At 48.8% G+C, this 18,493-nt stretch overlaps 1 protein-coding gene across 1 annotated transcript; it reads left to right on the top strand.

Moving 5' to 3' along the window:
- The first annotated feature begins 2,563 nt into the window (after positions 1–2,563).
- Positions 2,564–17,175, top strand: PLCD4 (phospholipase C delta 4). The gene is made up of 15 exons (XM_065880598.1): positions 2,564–2,585; positions 2,723–2,881; positions 4,084–4,312; positions 5,430–5,565; positions 6,146–6,377; positions 9,884–10,085; positions 11,040–11,184; positions 11,817–11,969; positions 13,121–13,294; positions 14,813–14,969; positions 15,305–15,421; positions 15,649–15,821; positions 16,373–16,508; positions 16,839–16,988; positions 17,069–17,175. The coding sequence occupies exons 1-15, from the start codon at positions 2,564–2,566 to the stop codon at positions 17,173–17,175; spliced, it is 2,292 nt and encodes a 763-aa protein (XP_065736670.1).
- The last annotated feature ends 1,318 nt before the right edge of the window (positions 17,176–18,493 follow it).

Genomic DNA, 18,493 nt, shown 5'->3' on the forward strand with positions numbered 1-18,493 from the left:
GGAAAAGGAAGGGGTCAAGCAGAGAATGGGGAAAGGAAAGAAAGAAAAGAAGGGCTATTAAGTGGAATACGGTGGGAACAGAAAATGATGGGGAGGAGAGACAAAACACTGATGTCCCTCATTCAGTCTTATCTCTGCTTTAATCTGCTTCCTAGAGAAAGCCCTTTCTAAGGGCAGAGTCTCAGTGAGACCTCTGAGGCGGTCGTATAGAGACCTCAGTTCTAGTCCCAGCTCTGCCACTTAATTCATTAGGCGACTGGCAGTTCAGCTAGTCCTCTGTCCCCTTCTCTATAAAATGCAGTCCAGCTCTGACATTCTGTGGCTCCCTGAGTTGAAATTGGCCCTCTAATGGCCACATGTCACCTAGATACAGGTTTAAAATAGTGATTCAGGAGTGGGAGCGGATTGGAAGAGCATGCCGAGCTCTGGGATTGGAAGAGTTTGACAAGAGAGGTTAAAATAATTTTCTAAGGCTGGTTTGAGAGGAGGAGGAGGTAGGGGTGTCCCAGCAAAATAGGGGTGTCCCAGCACTTGGGCTCTGTTCTCAGGCTTCCCATGTTTCAGGACATCATGGTGAGGCTCCCAGACACAGGCATAAGGGAAGGTAATTCTGTCTTCTTCCAGGGCCAAGGCCCACCCATCCCAGAAGTTTAGAAGAGAGATGAGGCAGGATGTTGGCAAGGAGGATTAGGCTTCAGCCCGGGTTACCTCAACCTCCCTTAGAGTCTGAGGACCTAAGACATTTAAGAAAGACCTGTTACTTTTCAGTCTTCATACAGCTTTTGTAAACCTCAGATTCCAAACTGTGCATCCCCACCCAGCAAAGCAGAGATGCTTTTCTGTCTTCTTTTCTTCCTTCTTCAATCAGAGGTTTCTTCTGGTCTCACCCAAGCTTACACATTTGGCATCAGCCAGCAAAACCTTTCCCTGACAGTTGGAACTGTCTCAGGGTTCTTGCTCTCCTGAGAGCTGCCTTGAGATATTTCTTCTGCTTAGGCTCAAACTGATTCCCTGCACATTTCTACTCCTTTGGAAAGCCTTCTCTAGGTCCTGCAGTCAGGAAAGCTGTATTCTCAGTGATCTCCACATTATTCCTGAAGACTTAGTCACCCTGGGTGACTTTATAGTCTCTTCCTACTTAAGGGAGATAGGGCACTAATATGCTGTGTGACCTCAGACAAGTCACATCATATTTCTGGACTTCTGCTCCTTCATTTGTAAAACGTAGGGAGTTGAACTGCATGATGTGTCAATGGAGTACTAACTGAATGATTGGTTTAAGGATTCTTTCAGTTTTTTAGATGTTCACCACTGTCAAAATGTTAAACTTATTAATTAAAAACCACAACATTTTTATTCAAGTGTAGATCCTTTGCTTATACAAGAGCATAGAGCTTTATGTTTCATGGGCTTGGCCAGTTTCAGCATGATTTGGTTAAGAGTTGAGTATATTTCTTCTTGAGGCCGAGCTAGAATCAAAGTGGCCACAAATCAAATCTTCTAGTTCTTTTCAAGGCAAGTTTGTTGTTAGCTATTAGGACAACCTAACCAGTCCTAAATTAGACAGCACATATTTAAAGGTAGGAACTCTTTTTTAGTAGGTAGAGAAAACTTGAAAATGCAGTTCTGAGACTATGTAACTTATCTGGTCCATTAAAACTGTGAGAATTACTTTTATGAAAAGGAGTATAAAATATACTTTATCATGTGAAGGTAGAAGTGGCTTATTTAAGTAGGTGCAGCACCAAGCGTTGTAGAAGAGACAAAAGAAATACTCTGGGGCTTCCCTGGTGGCGCAGTGGTTGAGAGTCCGCCTGCCGATGCGGGGGACACGGGTTCGTGCCCCGGTCCGGGAAGATCCCACATGTCGCAGAGCAGCTGGGCCCATGAGCCATTGCCACTGAGCCTGCGCGTCCGGAGCCTGTGCTCCGCAACGCGAGAGGCCACAACAGTGAGAGGCCCGCGTACCACAAAAAAAAAAAAAGAAATACTCTGGCTTAGCCCTTCTGGAGCTGGATGACCTACTTGGGACCATGGGGAGGGCTTCCGGAGGAGGGAGCTGGGACGATTCCACTTGGAGAAGGGAAGGCTAGGATGCAGAGAGAGTCTAGTTTCTGAAAGGGGACAGGCAGCAAGTTAGTGATTCCTAATAATGGGGAACTGAGACGTGTGGTCAGCATTACCTCGTGGATAGCAAGATATTGGGAAGGAAGGGGTATTTGGCAGAAAGCCCTGGTGTGGCCCTGTCGGAGATGGCTGCGGGAAACAGCATAGGCTCTGGAATCAGATATATTTGGGTTTAAATTCCGAGTCCCTGTGTGACTGAGGCAAGTTTCTTAGCCTCTCTAAGCCTCAGAATCACCAAACTCAAATCAGAAGTAAAAAGAGCTACAAACTATGTAGATGAAGTAGCTGACATACAGCGTACAATCAAGAAACACTAGCTTCCTTCTCTTCCTCCGCTGATCTGTTATTCTAAGACCCCGAGATTAACCTAAAGCCTCTTGCTGCTGCTCCTTGCTCCTTTAGGTGACTCTGGCATCAGCTGGTGAAGCAGTGGGTGATGGCATCCCTGCTGCAAGGCCGTGAGTACCCCTGCAGGAGAAGAGGGCTTGGGGAGACAGCCCAGGGACAGGGAGGAGGCTGGACCCCTGTTCAAGAGCTCCTCCTGGGCCCTCCACCCTCCCCGCCGGCTACCCAGTCCCTGCTTCTCCTGGCTCAGGGCTGCCTGTTAATCAAGACCTGCTGCTGATGCAGAAAGGCACGCTGATGCGCAAGGTGAGGTCCAAAAGCTGGAAGAAGCTAAGATACTTCAGACTTCAGGACGATGGCATGACAGTCTGGCATGCCCGGCAGGCCGGAGGCAGGGCCAAGCCCAGCTGTGAGTGATGTGGATAGCTAGGGGCGGGCACATGGGTGGATAGAACCCTGAGGACCCAGCAGCCTGAGAGCAGGGGGAGGGACCAGTGTCCTATGACGTGCCCTTGTGCTGTCCCTTTTGTGTCTGTGTCTGAGCCTGTAAAATGGAAATTATAACAGTACTTGCCTCTTAAGTGTGTTATGAGGATCAAATTGGTTATCGCATGCAAAGATCTTTGAAGAGTCCTGGCACATAATAAAGCTCAGTAAATCATAGATTATATATTATTATACTATTATTATTATTATTAGAGCTTGATCTCAGGCATCAGAATGTTTGGATTAAAGCCCTGGCTCTCCCAATTTCTAGCTGACTGGCTTTGGACAAGTTACTTAACTTAAACTAATATCAGTTTCCTCATCTATAAAATGGGGATTAAACAGTACCTGTCCAGTATGTTACAGAGGCTTAAGAAGTTAATGTATAAATCACCTAGCATGAGGTCTGAAAGCAGGATGCATTTAATAAATGTTAGTCATTATAATGAATACTTCTAAATATCATAAATGTGTCATAATAATGTGCATCCTATTGGCCAAACACTTTATGATCCCTCTAAAAATTTGATCACAGGACACATCTAAGAGAATCTACTTTAGAGACATAACCAAAGCTCACGATCCACACCAGCTCCAGCTGAAGAAGTGGGGGGAAGGATTTCTCTGGCTCCCTCCCAGACATCTGGAAAGAGGAAGCCCTCAAACCTGGACTGGGAGAATTGAATTTGGGCACATCATGCTTTGGTGTAACTGCTTCTACCCTGCAAGTGTGTTTCCACTTGTCAGCCCCGCCAGTCCTCCTGTGATCACCATGTAAACTGGCCATGGAGGGGACCATCCCTTATTTAAGATGAGGGCACTGAGGGGTTATGTCATTTTGGCCCATGTCACGCCGCCAGCTGGTGGCTGGAAGCCAGGTCTTGCCACTCCCAGAACAGGACCCTTGCCATGCTGCCTATGAAAACAGCAATGACTTGTGGCATCCTGAATTCCAAGGGTCTGCATCTCCCTGTACTAAGGCTTTGGGGGTTCCAACCTGTGGAGGCTGGGGTCCCTCCTCCTGTGGCTTCAGAGAAAAGAGGGGAGTACTGGTTCTTGACCCTCGGCTGCTGCAATTTGGCAGACCCTCTTCCTCAGTGCCCGCACTTGCCTCTTCTCCGGCAGTCTCAATATCCGACGTGGACACAGTGCGTGAGGGCCACGAGTCTGAGTTGCTGCGAAACCTGGCAGAGGAGTTCCCCCTGGAGCAGGGCTTCACCATCGTCTTCCATGGCCGCCGCTCCAACTTGGACCTGGTGGCCAACAGTGTTGAGGAGGCCCAGATCTGGATGCAGGGGCTCCAGCTGTTGGTGGACTTTGTCACCAGCATGGACCAACAGGAGCGGCTGGACCAGTATCAGCAGGATGGAGTCAGAGTGGGCTCCACGGGTCACTGAAGGAGCCAGATGCTGAAGGGCTAGGGACCGGTGGGAGGGGGCACAGGGCTAGGTAAGCCCGAGGGTCCAGATGGGGTGGGTAAGGACTGCTCAGCCGAAGTGAGGCTGAGATACTGAGGGAGGAATGGAGGCTTGCGATGGCACAGGCATAGCCAGGCAGAGTTTGGGCAGGAATCAGGGCCCCCAGGATTGGGGGAAGGGACAGTGAGAGGCAAAGGACCAAACTAGGTGCTGATCCTGAGAGCTGAACAGAAGATCCCAGTGACATTAACTACAATAGGGATGGGAAGCAACTCCTTAGAGGGCTTAGTGGGGTCAACTCACTTCAACTTTCCTAGATTGTATTCACCTTCTATGCCAGTTCATTCATTCATTCACCATCTATTAAGCAGAATGTAAGAGGCACTATGCCAGGATTTAGGAATACAAAGATTAATGAGAATCAGATACTGTTTTTGTCGGTAAAGAAAATAGAATTGTATAAATAATTTAAGTACCTTAGCAGTGTTATGGTACTCTGGATGATATGTGGGTGTCCAAAGGAAGGAGAAATATTTATTTCTAGCTGAGATGGTTCTGAGAAAGCTTCAGGGAGGAAGTAGTATTTGAGCTGAGCCTTGAAAATGAATAGAATTTGAACATGAAGAGAGGCGGAGGGAAAGGTACTCCTGCCTGAGGGAACAGCATGAGTAAAGGCCCAGAGGTGGGAAACTGAAGAGCAGGAGAGAGAGTGGGACATCAGCAAGCAGGGGAGTTGCTGAGTCTGGCTGAGGTACGGGGAGGTCAGTGATGTGTTGAGAAGACGAGGTTGGGGCCAGATCATGGGGGTGAAGGAGATCTTAACTTCTGTGTTAAGGAATTTGGGCTTCCTTCTGCAGGCAACAGGGAGGTCCCCGCAGGCACCTGAGCCATGCAGGGACAAGGTAGATCGGTGCTCTGGGGAGATTATTCCAGAAACTAATGTGGAAAATGAATTGGCATTGGGGAGAGACTGGCGACAAAGACAGGGGCGCAGATGTCAATGGATGAACGTGCACACACAAACACACACTCAGTGCTTTTGCCTTGACTCAGACCTGGATGGCTGAGTGATTGGTTCCAGCACGGAGACAAAAACCAGGATGGTCGGATGAGTTTCGGAGAAGTCCAGCGGTTACTGCACCTGATGAACGTGGAAATGGACCAAGACCATGCCTTCCAGCTTTTCCAGGTGAGTCTTCTGGGGAAGGAATAGCAGAAGCCAGCCAAGGCCACATTCTCACTTGGCCGGAAGTCCTCTGACCCTCTCAAGGAACACTCATCTGGTTGAATCTCTCCTGTGCACCCTAGCACTATGCCAGGCTCAATGGGAAGTGTGGGCAGGACATGGTTCTTAACCTTCAGTCTTGTTGGAAAGATGACTCATAAACTTATGAAAGGTAAATAACAACATGTTATTACATCAGACCTCAGGGATCTCTCTGCTCTTGGCCAGAATTTCACAAGTGCCTAGTACAGTGGAAAACTCCACCTGGTAGGTGAGTAAATAGGAGGAGGGATCTTCTGATCTTTTAGGGACATGTTGGGGTATTTAACTCCTCTGGTTGAAAATTATCTCCAGTAGCAAATGGTATGGCTGAAATTTTGCTTTTTACTTACTGAAGTGGCTTCTTCTATGAACACTGAATGTCAGGAATTCTGTGGAAGCACGTTTGGCTCCACCAGTAATATTGCCCTTACAGGGCAAGTCAAAGCCAAAAAATCTGCTGTTAATAGGGTCTGTCCACTCTCCTCTAAACCCTCTTTTGCAGAGAGCAGATGCATCCCAGTCTGGGACTCTGGAGGGAGAAGAATTTGTAGAGTTTTATAAGTCATTGACTCAGCGTCCTGAGGTGCAGGAACTGTTTGAAAAGTTTTCATCTGATGGGCAGAAGCTGACACTGCTGGAATTTGTGGATTTTCTCCAAGAGGAGCAGAAAGAGGGAGAACGGGCTTCTGACCTTGCTCTAGAACTCATCGACTGCTATGAGCCTTCAGATAGCGGTAAGAGGACAAGGGTGGAGAGGAACCAGACGTGGGGGCCGGATGGGGGACTGTGGTTAGAAAGGTGCAGAGACAAGCAGCCTTCTGCTTAACTAAGGGAAGGCTGAGTCCACCCCTATCCAGGCCCCCTGCCCAATCAGCTTCATCTCATTCAACCACTCTTTCGGAAGGAGAGAGCCATTTCCTGCCCACATAAGACAGGAGTCTCCTCTGTAGTGCTGGATTTCTCAGGAGGAAGAACATTCCATAAGTCCCCTTTCCTCCACCATGCTCATGTTTCTCATCCTTCACTTTCAGGAAGTTCTTCCTGATATCAACATTTGTCCTCAGTGGAAACGGAAAATCCTTGGTCCTCTTGCTATTTTTTTAAAAAATAATTTATTTATTTATTGGCTGCGTTGGGTCCTCGTTGCTGTGCACGGACTTTCTCTAGTTGTGGTGAGTAGGGGCTACTCTTTGTTGTGGTGCGCAGGCTTCTCATTGCAGTGGCTTCTCTTGCTGCGGAGCACAGGCTCTAGGCGCGCGGGCTTCAGTAGTTGTAGCACGCAGGCTCAGTAGTTGTGGCTCGTCGGCTGTAGAGCGCAGGCTCAGTAGTTGTGGCGTGCGCACAGGCTTAGTTGCTCCGCGGCATGTGGGATCTTCCTGGACCAGGGCTCGAACCCATGTCCCCTGCATTGGCAGGCGGATTCTTAACCACTGCACCGTCAGGGTAGCCCGGTCCTCTTGCTTTTGGCCTCTTCTCTAGTGCATGTGATTCCTTTTCCTCCAGCTCCCTTCATGGTTCCTGTTGGCTGTCTCTTTAAATGCTGGCTCTCTATCCTTTCCTGGGCTTTCTCCAAATTCTCCAAGTGGTTCTTGAGTCCTGAGCCCCTGAGCAGGGAAACTAGTCAGTCCCTGGCTGAGGGGGATGATGAGGTGGCCAATCATTTAGCTCTTTACAAGCACAGCTAAAATATGCCCTGTCTGCCCTCAAACCTTTCTCTTTGCCCCTTTACTAGACACCTTCCTACCCTCCATTCCCTGCAGAAAGTGAAGAATTTACATTACTAATATTAAGTGACTTACAAGGCATTTTACATCTCTTACTTCTTTTAGTCCTCACTATATCCTTGTAAATCAAACCCAATAATCTTTATTGGGCCTTTGCTAAGTATCCCATAATGTGCTAATATCTCTACATGTTTTTCCCTTCAAATCCTTCCAACAACCTGAGGAAGTGGGATCTATTATTGTCAGTTGTACAAAAGAGGAAAACTGAGGTTAAGAAAAGTTAAATGACTTGCTCAGAGTCAACAGCTAATGAAAGGAGGAACTGGGATTCAAACGCAGGTCATCTGACTCTTACCTGGTGCCTCTCTTGAGAACAAGGATTAGAGATGGGAGGAATGTGAGCTGGACAGGTGACCCAGGTTTCCTAGGTCTCAACTCCCACTCCCTTTCATTCATTCATTCACTCACTACTTCAGCAAATGCTCACTGAGTACTTGTAACGTGCCAGGACCTATGGTAGGCACCAGAGATACAGTAGTAGGTCAGACAAGTACAGTGCCCTCATGAAACGCAGAGTCAAACAGAGAGCGTTGGAATCGCTGATTCCAGATTCATGTGGGTGCTCAGAGAAGGAAGGGGCTGTAAAGCAATCATTTCAGGAAACTAAATAGAAGAGGAAGTTGGTGGGTTAAGAAATAGGATCCTCTATTTTCGGTTCAGGATCCGGTATACATCATTACATTTATTCTACCTCCCACCACTTTTGGTGTTCCTTCCCCTTGCACTTGACTATCAGATACTACACTCTGGCTGCAGAGTGTGGTATCAGTCAGGAGACGGGGGCTGAAGTCCCCACTATGCTTCTTAGTAACTGAGTAACTCTGGGCAAGAGTCACTTAACCTATTGGAGACTCAGGTTTCTCATTTGTAAAATAATTGGTGATCAAATGAAATAATGTACATGGGGACTTCCCTGGTGGTGTAGTGGCTGGGAATCCGCCTGCCAATGCGGGGGACGGGGGTTCGACCCCTGGTCTGGGAGGATCCCACATGCCGCAGAGCAGCTAGGCCAGTGCGGCACTACTGAGCCTGCACTCTAGAGCCCGTGCTCTGTAGCAAGAGAGGCTACCGCAATGAGAGGCCTGCACACCGCAGCGAGGAGTGGCCCCAGCTCGCCGCAACTGGAGAAAGCCCATGCACAGCAACAAAGACCCAACGCAGCCAAAAAAAAATAAATTTATTTAAAAAAAATAATGTACTGAAAACTACCTAGTAACTATGGACTTACCCTAGCGATTTGAGTTATTACAGTCAAGAATGAAACTTTGTGCCCAACTTCTTGTCGTTTTCCACCATCCTCAGGCCTTGTCAAACCTGGAGTGAGGAAGCTGGGCATGAGAGTCAAGCTGTTCTGTCTCCCCTGCAACAATGTTACCCTCAGTGACACTGTACAATCCAGTGGTATAGAGCGTGGCTCTGACATCTGGCTGCCTGGGTTCAAATCCCAGCTCCTTCACTTATTAGTTATTAGTTATGTGACCCTGGGATAAGTTACCTAACCTCTCAGGGCAGATCATGTTACATCCACCTGCTCGTGTTGGTGAGAGCATTAAGAGAGATGCTGCATGTAACGTCCTTGGCACAGAGCAAGTGCTCAAGAACTGTTAGCCATCATTGTTGTTATTATATGAAGCCCGTGCTGAGGGGGTGAGGGCTCTGGAAGGAGCAACAGGGCCCTGCCCTCAGAGTGTAGTCCAAGGGGATGTTGGACAAACACTCCTCAAAGCACCATATGGGGAATGACGATAGGAAGAAACCCTCAGGCCATACTTGGCAGCAGCTACACAGCCCAGGGAATAAAATACAGGTATCTTGGTCTTGTCACTAACAAGTCTTTGACTTTGATCCTCTCTGAGCCTCAGTTTCCCCATCTATGAAATTAGCCCTTTGGACTGAATACTTTGCTGTCCATTATGGTAACCATGAGCTCCATGTGACTATTTAATTTGCAGTTGGCCCTCTGTATCCACAGATTCCACATTCGTGGATACGGAGGGTCGACTGCACCATGCCATTTTATGTAAGGCACTTGAGCATCCACGGATTTTGGTATCTGCTGTGGGGAAGGGGGAGGTCTTGCAGCCAATCCCCTGTGAATACTGAGGGATGACTGTAACTAAAATCAAAATTTTAACTCAGTTCCTCAGTCGCACAGCTACATTTCAAATACTCAGTAGCTTTATGTATTTAGAGGCTATCATATCGGGCCGTGCAGAATAGAACATTTCCGTCATCCTAGAAAGTTCTATTGGACAGCACTGGACTAGAATGATCTTAATGATTCCCCTTGTAGATTTAATGTTCTCTGAGGGTGGGGGTGATTGAAATGACAGACACTGGATGGGGCAAGTTTGGGATCTGGAGGCTGGAAGTGGACACCATTGGAAAGGCCAGGCCCTGTAGGTGTGCTGGGTGCTGTCACCAGAACTTCTCACTCTAGCTACTCCACACCCTAGGCAAACTGCGGCATGTGCTGAGCATGGATGGCTTCCTCAGCTACCTCTACTCAAAGGACGGAGACATCTTCAATCCGACCTGCCTCCCCATCTACCAGGATATGACTCAGCCCCTGAACCAGTACTACATCAGCAGTTCCCACAACACCTACCTAGTGGGAGACCAGCTTTGTGGCCAGAGCAGCGTGGAGGGATACATACGGTGCAGTGGGGCCGAGGGGTGAAAGGGTCCAGCTCATGAGAAAGGAACATCTGTGGGAAGTTGGGGCTTGCTGTCAGGCGATAACAGGGATTGAAAAGTTGTTGTGGGGGGCTTTGGGGCTGAGGATCCCTGGATACCTGAGAGACATGGAGGAGCTACTGAAGACTGGCGGGAGAGTGGTATGGAAACCCTGTGGGTAAATGGAGCTTCTCTCTCTCTCATAGGCTATGAAACTCTCTTGGAACTCAGAGGTCCTGACAGATTTATTGTGAACAAATAAATAAACTAAATGTTAAATGGGAGGCAGTAGAGAAGAGGAGTTAAAAACATAGGTTCTGGAGTCAGACGATTTGAGATCAAATACTAGCTCCCTCACTTGGGACTATAGGGCTAAATATTTAACCTCTCTATGCCTCAGTTTCCCTATCTGAGAAACAGAGATGATTACAATGCCTATTCTGTCGGGGTTGTTGTGAAGATTAAATGAGGTAATCCATGTGTCAATAGCTAATAAATGGTATCTGCTTTTAATCGTGGATTAGAGCAAATAGTCAAGATATCCTTGTAGTGCCAGCAACTGAACTAGTAGCTTCAAGGGATACATGATGAGTGGAACTTCCCCAGGAAGTCTAGTAGAGAAAATAACTGTAAATTTACCGAGAGTTTGAATAACTCGGGTGTTGTATAACGATTTACAAGCAGAACACCCAAGGCAGGATGTGATGGCTCGCTAAGGGAGGATTGTGAGTTGGGCTGGGTGGGGGTGGGTGGAGATCAGTGTGAGCTGCAGCCCTGTCCCAGTAGACAGAGAAGGGTCTGTGGAGATGTAGCTTGGTGGAGTCTTGATGGGTAAGTGCCGGTAAGCACTCTTCTCTTCAGGGTGGGGAGAGAGGGTCCCTAGGTGGAAGATCAGACCTTGACCCCTCCTGTCCCTGGGGGGTGGGGTTCTTGCAGGGCCCTGAAGCGAGGATGCCGCTGCGTGGAGGTGGATATATGGGATGGACCTAGCGGGGAACCTATTGTTTACCACGGACACACACTGACCTCTCGCATCCCATTCAAAGATGTTGTGGCCGCCATTGGACAGTATGCCTTCCAGGTAGGAGCCTCAGGATGGAAATACTGATGAGGCAAGAGGATCTGAAGGAAGAGGCTCTGGGTCTGGGGAGGGCGGAGGGATGCAGGGGAGGTTACGTCAAATGGCGTATGTGTAAAAGAGATTTTAACTGTGAAGCATCAGGCAAATATTAAGGGATTATTATGAATAAGTGTTAGATGTGTTACTAGTAGTCATAGAGCTAATTGCTAGAGATTAGTAATTATTACCTCTAACAACTTCTGTCACCCATCTGGGAGAGGGTGGATGAGGAAACAGAGAAAGTGGTGGGTAGAGCTGGGAGACAATAGCAATCTGGAGATGAAAGCCTGAGAGTGTAACATGAACAAATAACTGGGGGAATGGCCTGGCTTTCCCACTCTGAGCCTGAAAACGCAAAGGTCCCAGAGGGACCTGGGTCAGACCTGGCACAGATCTGAGATTTGGGGTCCCAAGAGTGACTTTTAGATGTGGGGTGCCCAGACCCAGGAGGATCTCCTTGAGGCCTGGCATGGGGTTGGAGGACCTTGGCAATCAGGGTGCTCAGTTGAGTTAGTAACTCGGGGGGCCTGAAGAAGCAAGGAGGTTATAGGCCTCAGAACTCTGGCTCCAGCGTGCCCTCCCCTCCCCATCAGACATCAGACTATCCAGTCATCTTGTCCCTGGAGAACCACTGCAGCTGGGAACAGCAGGAGATCATAGCACACCATCTGACAGAGATCCTGGGAAATCAGCTACTGAGCACCACCTTGGATGGGCAGCTTCCCACTCAGCTGCCCTCCCCTGAGGTAGGACCATGCTCCCCCAGCCCAGGCTCTGCCATGGCTCCCCTATTGCCCCACCTTGGCTCCTTCTTCCATGCCCATCTTGTTCCCTTCTTCTCACCCTCAGATGGACCATCTTACTCTTTAATATCCCTGGAGAGAACTTCAATTTTTAAAAAATCTGATTCAGGGGATTCCCTGGTGGCCTAGTGGTTAGGATTCCGGGCTTTCACTGCCGTGGTCCGGGTTTAGTCCCTGGATGGGGAACTGAGATCCTACAAGCCGTGTGGTGCAACCAAAAAAAAAAAAAAAAATTTAATTTAACATAGAATTCTAGGTAAAGTTCTCTAAATTTAAAGACATTTATTTACTTTATTTTTTTAATGGAAAATCTTTTTTTCCTGATAGTTCATAATTATAGCCTAGCCCCCCCACCATAATCTCAGCCTCTCCCATAACAGCTGCCAAAAGATTTTCTAAATGCTTATATAGACATATATGTGTATATATGGTCACATTTTTAAAAACGTGAATGGGATCATCCTTTCCACCCCTTTTATATCTCACATATAATATCAATATATATCATGAATGTCTTTTCATATATATATATTTTTTCTTTTTTTTTTTTTTTTGCCGTACGCGGGCCTCTCACTGTTGTGGCCTCTCCCGTTGCGGAGCACAGGCTCCAGACACGCAGGCTCAGCAGCCACAGCTCACGGGCCCAGCCGCTCCGCGGCATGTGGGATCTTCCCGACCGGGGCACGAACCCGTGTCCCCTGCATCGGCAGGCGGACTCTCAACCACTGCGCCACCAAGGAAGCCCCATCTCATGTTTTTAAAGGCTTTACCACCTTAAGGTTATTCAGAAAGATTCTGTATTTTCTTCTAATACTCTTATGTTCTTTATATTTACATGTAAATCTTTAATCTGTGAGGAATCTTCATGTGTCAAATGTGAGGTAGGGGTCTGCATGTATTTTTTTCCTTATGGATAGAGATGTTACAGGTTCGCTTAATAGGAAATCCCTGTTGTATGTATCAAGAAGCCTTCCTGTGGGAACTTCTGACCACTCACTCACTTCCTGTGCCTTTGAGAGCAGCGGGACCTGCATGATCCCCAGGAGGGTTCCAGACGAGATAGGTAGACAGGCCCCCTCATTTTTGTCCCCTAGGAGCTTCGGAGGAAGATCCTTGTGAAGGGAAAGAAGTTAAAAACGCTTGAGGAGGATCTTGAGGAAGAGGAGGAGGAGCCAGAGTCTGAACTGGAGGAGGCTGAGCTGCAGCTGGAGGCCCAGATGGAGTCTGAGCCCCAGGAGTTGAGCCCTCGCAGTAAGGACAAAAAGAAGGTAGGCCAGGAGAGTGGTCTTTCTGCTCTGGCATTTGATCAGGTGGTACCACTAGCTGAGAGCCCGCATGTGAAGAGACTGGAGACAGACAGGGTGGAGGGCCAAGGAGCAAAATGCTCCTTGCCTCCAATGAAAGAGGCATAAGAATGCGTACATAGCATCACTATATAGATTGCCATATATAGGTACATTGCAGTGGCTTTCCAACTTCTTTGGGCTGTGAAATCTTTTTTTTTTAATGAAATCTTATATGGAAGCTCAGTGTACAAAATAGATAAATGCAGAGCCCTCCTGGTTGAAGCACCCCTGTGGCTCTCTCCTGGGTCTCCCAGGTGACTTCTGAGACATCTTTGTACTACTTCCCAGTCTCCTTGAAGGCTAGTTCGAAAACCACTGATGGGTACATGCGTGCATGCGTGCGTGTGTGTGTTATATTGGGTAAGTAGGGCTTACTAGAGTGACTGCTGTGACCTCAACTAAAGTGGGCTTAGTTAGAGAAAGCTTCTTGGAAAAGGTGAGTCTGAAGAGGGATCAGAAATAGCCAGAGGAGGAGCAGGAAGAGGTGGGGAAGGGGCACCACTGGTGGGACCACCGAGATCCTGTGGGGAAGGGGCACCACTGGTGGGACCACCGAGATCCTGCTCTGAAGTCCGCATTTCTCTCTTCTGTGCATTTGCTTGGCTCAGATGACTTCTAGCTTATCCTGTTCTCTCTGGAGCTGTGTTGTCTAACCTGCTCCCATGCCCAGGGATGGAAATGGGAATTCAGGAGAAAAATCTATAGATATTACTCTAGGACTCTCACATCCTTCCAGGTGTGATTTCCATGACCATCTGCATACCTTGACGTATCTGTCTGGGCTCATGTGCATTTTTTTTTTTTTTTTTCTTTTTTTGCGGTACACGGGCCTCTCACTGTCGTGACCTCTCCCGTTGCGGAGCACAGGCTACGGACGTGCAGGCTCAGCGGCCATGGCTCACAGGCCCAGCCACTCCGCGGCATGTGGGATCTTCCTGGACTGGGCCACAAACCCGCGTCCCCTGCATCAGCAGGTGGACTCTCAACCACTACGCCACCAGGGAAGCCCTCATGTGCATTTTGATAAAAAATTACTTATTTGTTTTAAAAGATGAGAGGTAGGGAGTATGACATCTGTTTAATAATAATAATAATAAATTAAAAACCTGTTACTTACAAAGTAATCCTTCAAGCCCAGAGGCTGAAACTGATCCCATCAGTATACATAGACTGCCTTTATTGCCATTCCCATCCTCAGGTTGTGATGTGCCCACTGTTGTGTCTGCCTATGTGTTGTCAGATTATGTCCCAGGCTCCTATTTCCAAGCCTGGGTTCCTTCTCTTTCCAAAGCAGGTGAGGCAGGAGGGAGAATACAGTGGGGAGGCAGTGGGCAGAGCCTTAGGTTGGGTGGAGAAGTTCAGATCTTGGCCAGTGGCTTCTTCCCTCTCAGATTGCTAATGGTTCAATTCCATCTTCCTCTCTACTTTCTCCTTTTCCAGAAATCCAAGCCCATCTTATGTCCATCCCTCTCTGCCCTGGTTGTCTACTTGAAGGCTGTCACATTCTACAGCTTCACTCATTCGAGGGAGCACTACCGCTTCTATGAGACATCATCTTTCTCTGAAGCCAAGGCCAAGAGCCTCATCAAGGAGGCTGGTCAGGACCAAGAGGGAGGGACGTGGAAGGAACTGGGATGGGTTAGGGTCAGGTCTGATGGGCAGGCAGATGAGTCCCAAGAGGATGAGGGAGCGAAGGAGGGATGGTGGAGCCAAGGAACTCCTCAGACCGGGTACGGGGATGGGAGTATTAACAGTGGGCTCAAGGCTCTAGGAGTAAGACAGGTGTGGGAGATGGTCTGCATGGAGGAGAGATAGGCACAGCCTTAGGAGTTGCTGCAAAGAATGAAGTGGGTGGGCAGGGTCATTGAGACCAGGGAAGTGGGAGGATCCACCCCACCCACTACCATCTCCCCACCCACACCCTCTTTGCAGGCAATGAGTTTGTGCTACACAATACCTGGCAGTTAAGCCGCGTATATCCCAGCGGCCTGAGGACAGATTCATCCAACTACAACCCCCAGGAGTTCTGGAATGCAGGCTGCCAGATGGGTGAGGGGGCAGTAGGGACAGGGAAGAGCGAGTGGAAGAGCTACGGGTGGGAAGTCAGTCCCTGGGTGGCAACGGGGCCAGGGAGTGCTCCGAGAGGAGGGCTAGGCTGAGGATGCTCTCCATCGTGTTCCCTGCAGCCCTTTTACACCCAATGTCTGTCTAGCTCCATGCAAGATGGGCTGGATGGCCCCCACGGTGAATCTTTCCTTTTCTCCCCGGGCCCTCAGTGGCTCTGAATATGCAGACTGCGGGGCTTGAGATGGACCTGTGTGATGGGCTCTTCCGTCAGAATGCTGGCTCCGGCTACGTGCTGAAGCCAGACTTCCTGCGTGACGCCCAGAGTTCCTTCCACCCTGAGAGGCCCATCAGTCCGTTCAAAGCCCAGACCCTCCTAATCCAGGTATAATGGAAAGAGAAACCATTGGGAAGAAACTGGGATCACTGGGATAGAAGCCAGGGGGGGTGGTGGGTGGAAGGGGTGAGGGGTGGGTGGCTAGGACTGACAGGAGTGTAATGGGGGAAAAGTTCCTCATGAGGCAGCATGGACTTTGGAGCCAGTTGCCTAGGTTCAAACCCATTTACTAGTTGTGTAACGTTAGGCAAACTCCTTAACCTTAGTCTCCTCACCTGCAAAACTGGGGTAACAATACTGCCTACCTCTCAGGGCTGTTGTGATTAGTTAATCTGAAGTGCTTACAACAGTGCCTAGGGCATAGTAAGTGCTATAGAAGGGCTGCTGTCATAAAATACCTACTTTCAAACCTTGCTAAATTTCTACTTGGATGCATTTTAAATAGCAGGTGAGGTACTAGAATATATTACCCATGAGAATTAGCTTTGCAAACCCCAAAGCTATAGTGCAAGGTCCTGTGTCTCCCCCGCAAGGGTGTGAGAGCTGGACGGGGGCTGGGCTGAGCAGGAACTAGTGAGGTTCCAGAGCTCTGGTTGCAGGTAATCAGTGGGCAGCAACTCCCCAAAGTGGACAAGACCAAGGAGGAGTCCATTGTGGATCCACTGGTAAGAGTGGAGATCTTTGGCATCCGCCAGGACACAACCCGGCAAGAGACCAGCTACGTGGAGAACAATGGTGAGACTGGGCAGTGCTCGGGGAAAGTGGGAGGAGCATGGCTGTTGTTTTCCTACCATCCAGCCCTCCATTAAGCACAGTCCATCACCCCTCCCGCCACCTTCATGGGAGGCAGTGTGGAACCGGACAAAGAATAAGGACTTGGGACATCTTGGGTCTGAAGCCAGGCCTCTCACAAGCTCCAGTGACTAAGCGAACTGCTTACCCACTCAATCTCCTCACTTGTAAAATGCTATGAAAATTAAGCGAGAGAACATGGGGAAAGCAACCCAACATGGTCAACAATGTCTGTTCCTTCATTTCTTCCCTCACTTACCCTCCCCCACTCAGGTTTTAATCCATACTGGGGGCAGACACTGTGCTTCCGGGTCCTGGTACCTGAACTGGCCCTGCTGCGTTTTGTGGTAAAAGACTATGACTGGAAATCCCGAAACGATTTCATTGGTCAGTACACCCTGCCTTGGAACTGCATGCAACAAGGTGAGCCAGTCCTCCCACCCCTGGCCCGCACCCCAGCTCTGGGCTGCCTTCCTAATACTGTCCCCCGCCCCCCTTTCCAGGTTACCGCCATATACACTTGCTCTCCAAGGATGGCATCAGCCTCCATCCAGCCTCCATCTTCGTGCACATCTGCACCCGGGAAGGGCTAGAGGGGGTTGAATCTTAAGGTGGGCACTTCACGGGAAGAGTGGGTATATCGGCTTTAGACGGTAAGAAAGGCCTGGAAGGATGCTCCAGAAAGCAAACAGAGGTGGTGAAAACCAAGCTTTGGACTGTGCATTCCTAGGCACAAAATTACTTCATCCTTCCTGACAAGCAAATCTAGGACCTGATTTTTCACTTTCTTTCTTTTCCCTTTCTTCGTTTTCACCAGCCTTTGGTATCATTCCTGTCCTTACCCTCTGCACACTCTACACTGGAATTCCTTCCTTCCTTCCTCTTGCTATAGGTTCAATACCATACCCAGATCTAGGACTACACTTTCACACCAACTCTGGCTCAAAGGCAGATTGCAACTAGAAATCCAGAGAAGGGCTTGGGGCAGACAAGCCTATCTCACTATCCCACTATCTCCTCCACCTCTAACTCCACCTCTAACTTCCTCAAAGTCCAGAGCCAAGGGAATGACAAATCAAGCCCCAAGGCTCCCCAGGCAAAGGCTGGGGAAGGAGATCTGACCCCAAGGCTGTATGACGACTGTCGAGAGAACACTACGCAGCCCTCAGAGTCTCCACTGGACTGCTGCTCCCTAGCCCCTCTGGTATAAATAGAGCTTCTCTCTCAATTTGGCTTGAGTACAGTCTCTCATTGTTGGGCAAGAAGGGGAGATATGAGGGTTGGGGGACATTTGGGATAGGGAAAAGGTGGAAAAATAGGGTTTCCAGGGCCCCCCCTGCACTTACTACAAGTATGGCTTCTAAGGGACAGGGCAAAACGAGGAGACAAAGAGTTATGTGATCCCAGCCCTCCTAAAGAGTATGCCCGGAATAGTCCGGGTTTATGTCTGGTGTCAGCATAATTATTAATAGTACCCTCTTCAATTTTCCCAGTGTGTCCCAGTTTAGATGATTAATTATACAGTCACTGTGAGGCACTGACAGAATCCTGGGTTAGAGATTTACCTTCCCAGTTGTCTGTCTTTCACCCTATCCTTGTGCTTTAACTCTAGTGCAGCAGCTAAGCCAGTCAGGACGGTGCCGAATTAAAGCTGCTTCCACGAGGAGGCTTAGTGGGTGGCAATCCTCCCTCTACAGGTAGACAAAGGGACTCAGAAATAGGGAGCAGGGCAAGGGCTGATTCAGGCTTGAGAACAGAGAGAAGGCAGACCTGGGCGTTTCAGAATCAATCGCTCAGTGAAGATGGAAGGAGACAAAGGAGAGACAGAGGCCTGAGAGGGGGCAGGGCAGACTAAGATGACAGCCTGGCAGTGTTAAGTCAGGGACTTGGACGAGTCTATATAAGCTACTAATCATTTAACCATGCTT

The sequence above is a fragment of the Phocoena phocoena genome, chromosome 7 (genome assembly GCF_963924675.1).
Source record: "Phocoena phocoena chromosome 7, mPhoPho1.1, whole genome shotgun sequence".
NCBI lineage: Eukaryota > Metazoa > Chordata > Mammalia > Artiodactyla > Phocoenidae > Phocoena > Phocoena phocoena.

What these genes read in the sequence shown, in the direction of transcription:
- PLCD4 (XM_065880598.1), top strand. Translation starts at nt 2,564, where the DNA reads ATGGCATCCCTGCTGCAAGGCC. An exon ending in GAGCCTCATCAAGGAGGCTG is followed by an intron (nt 14,970 to 15,304) that starts GTCAGGACCAAG and finishes CCCTCTTTGCAG; the next exon opens with GCAATGAGTTTGTGCTACAC. An exon ending in CCCAGACCCTCCTAATCCAG is followed by an intron (nt 15,822 to 16,372) that starts GTATAATGGAAA and finishes CTCTGGTTGCAG; the next exon opens with GTAATCAGTGGGCAGCAACT.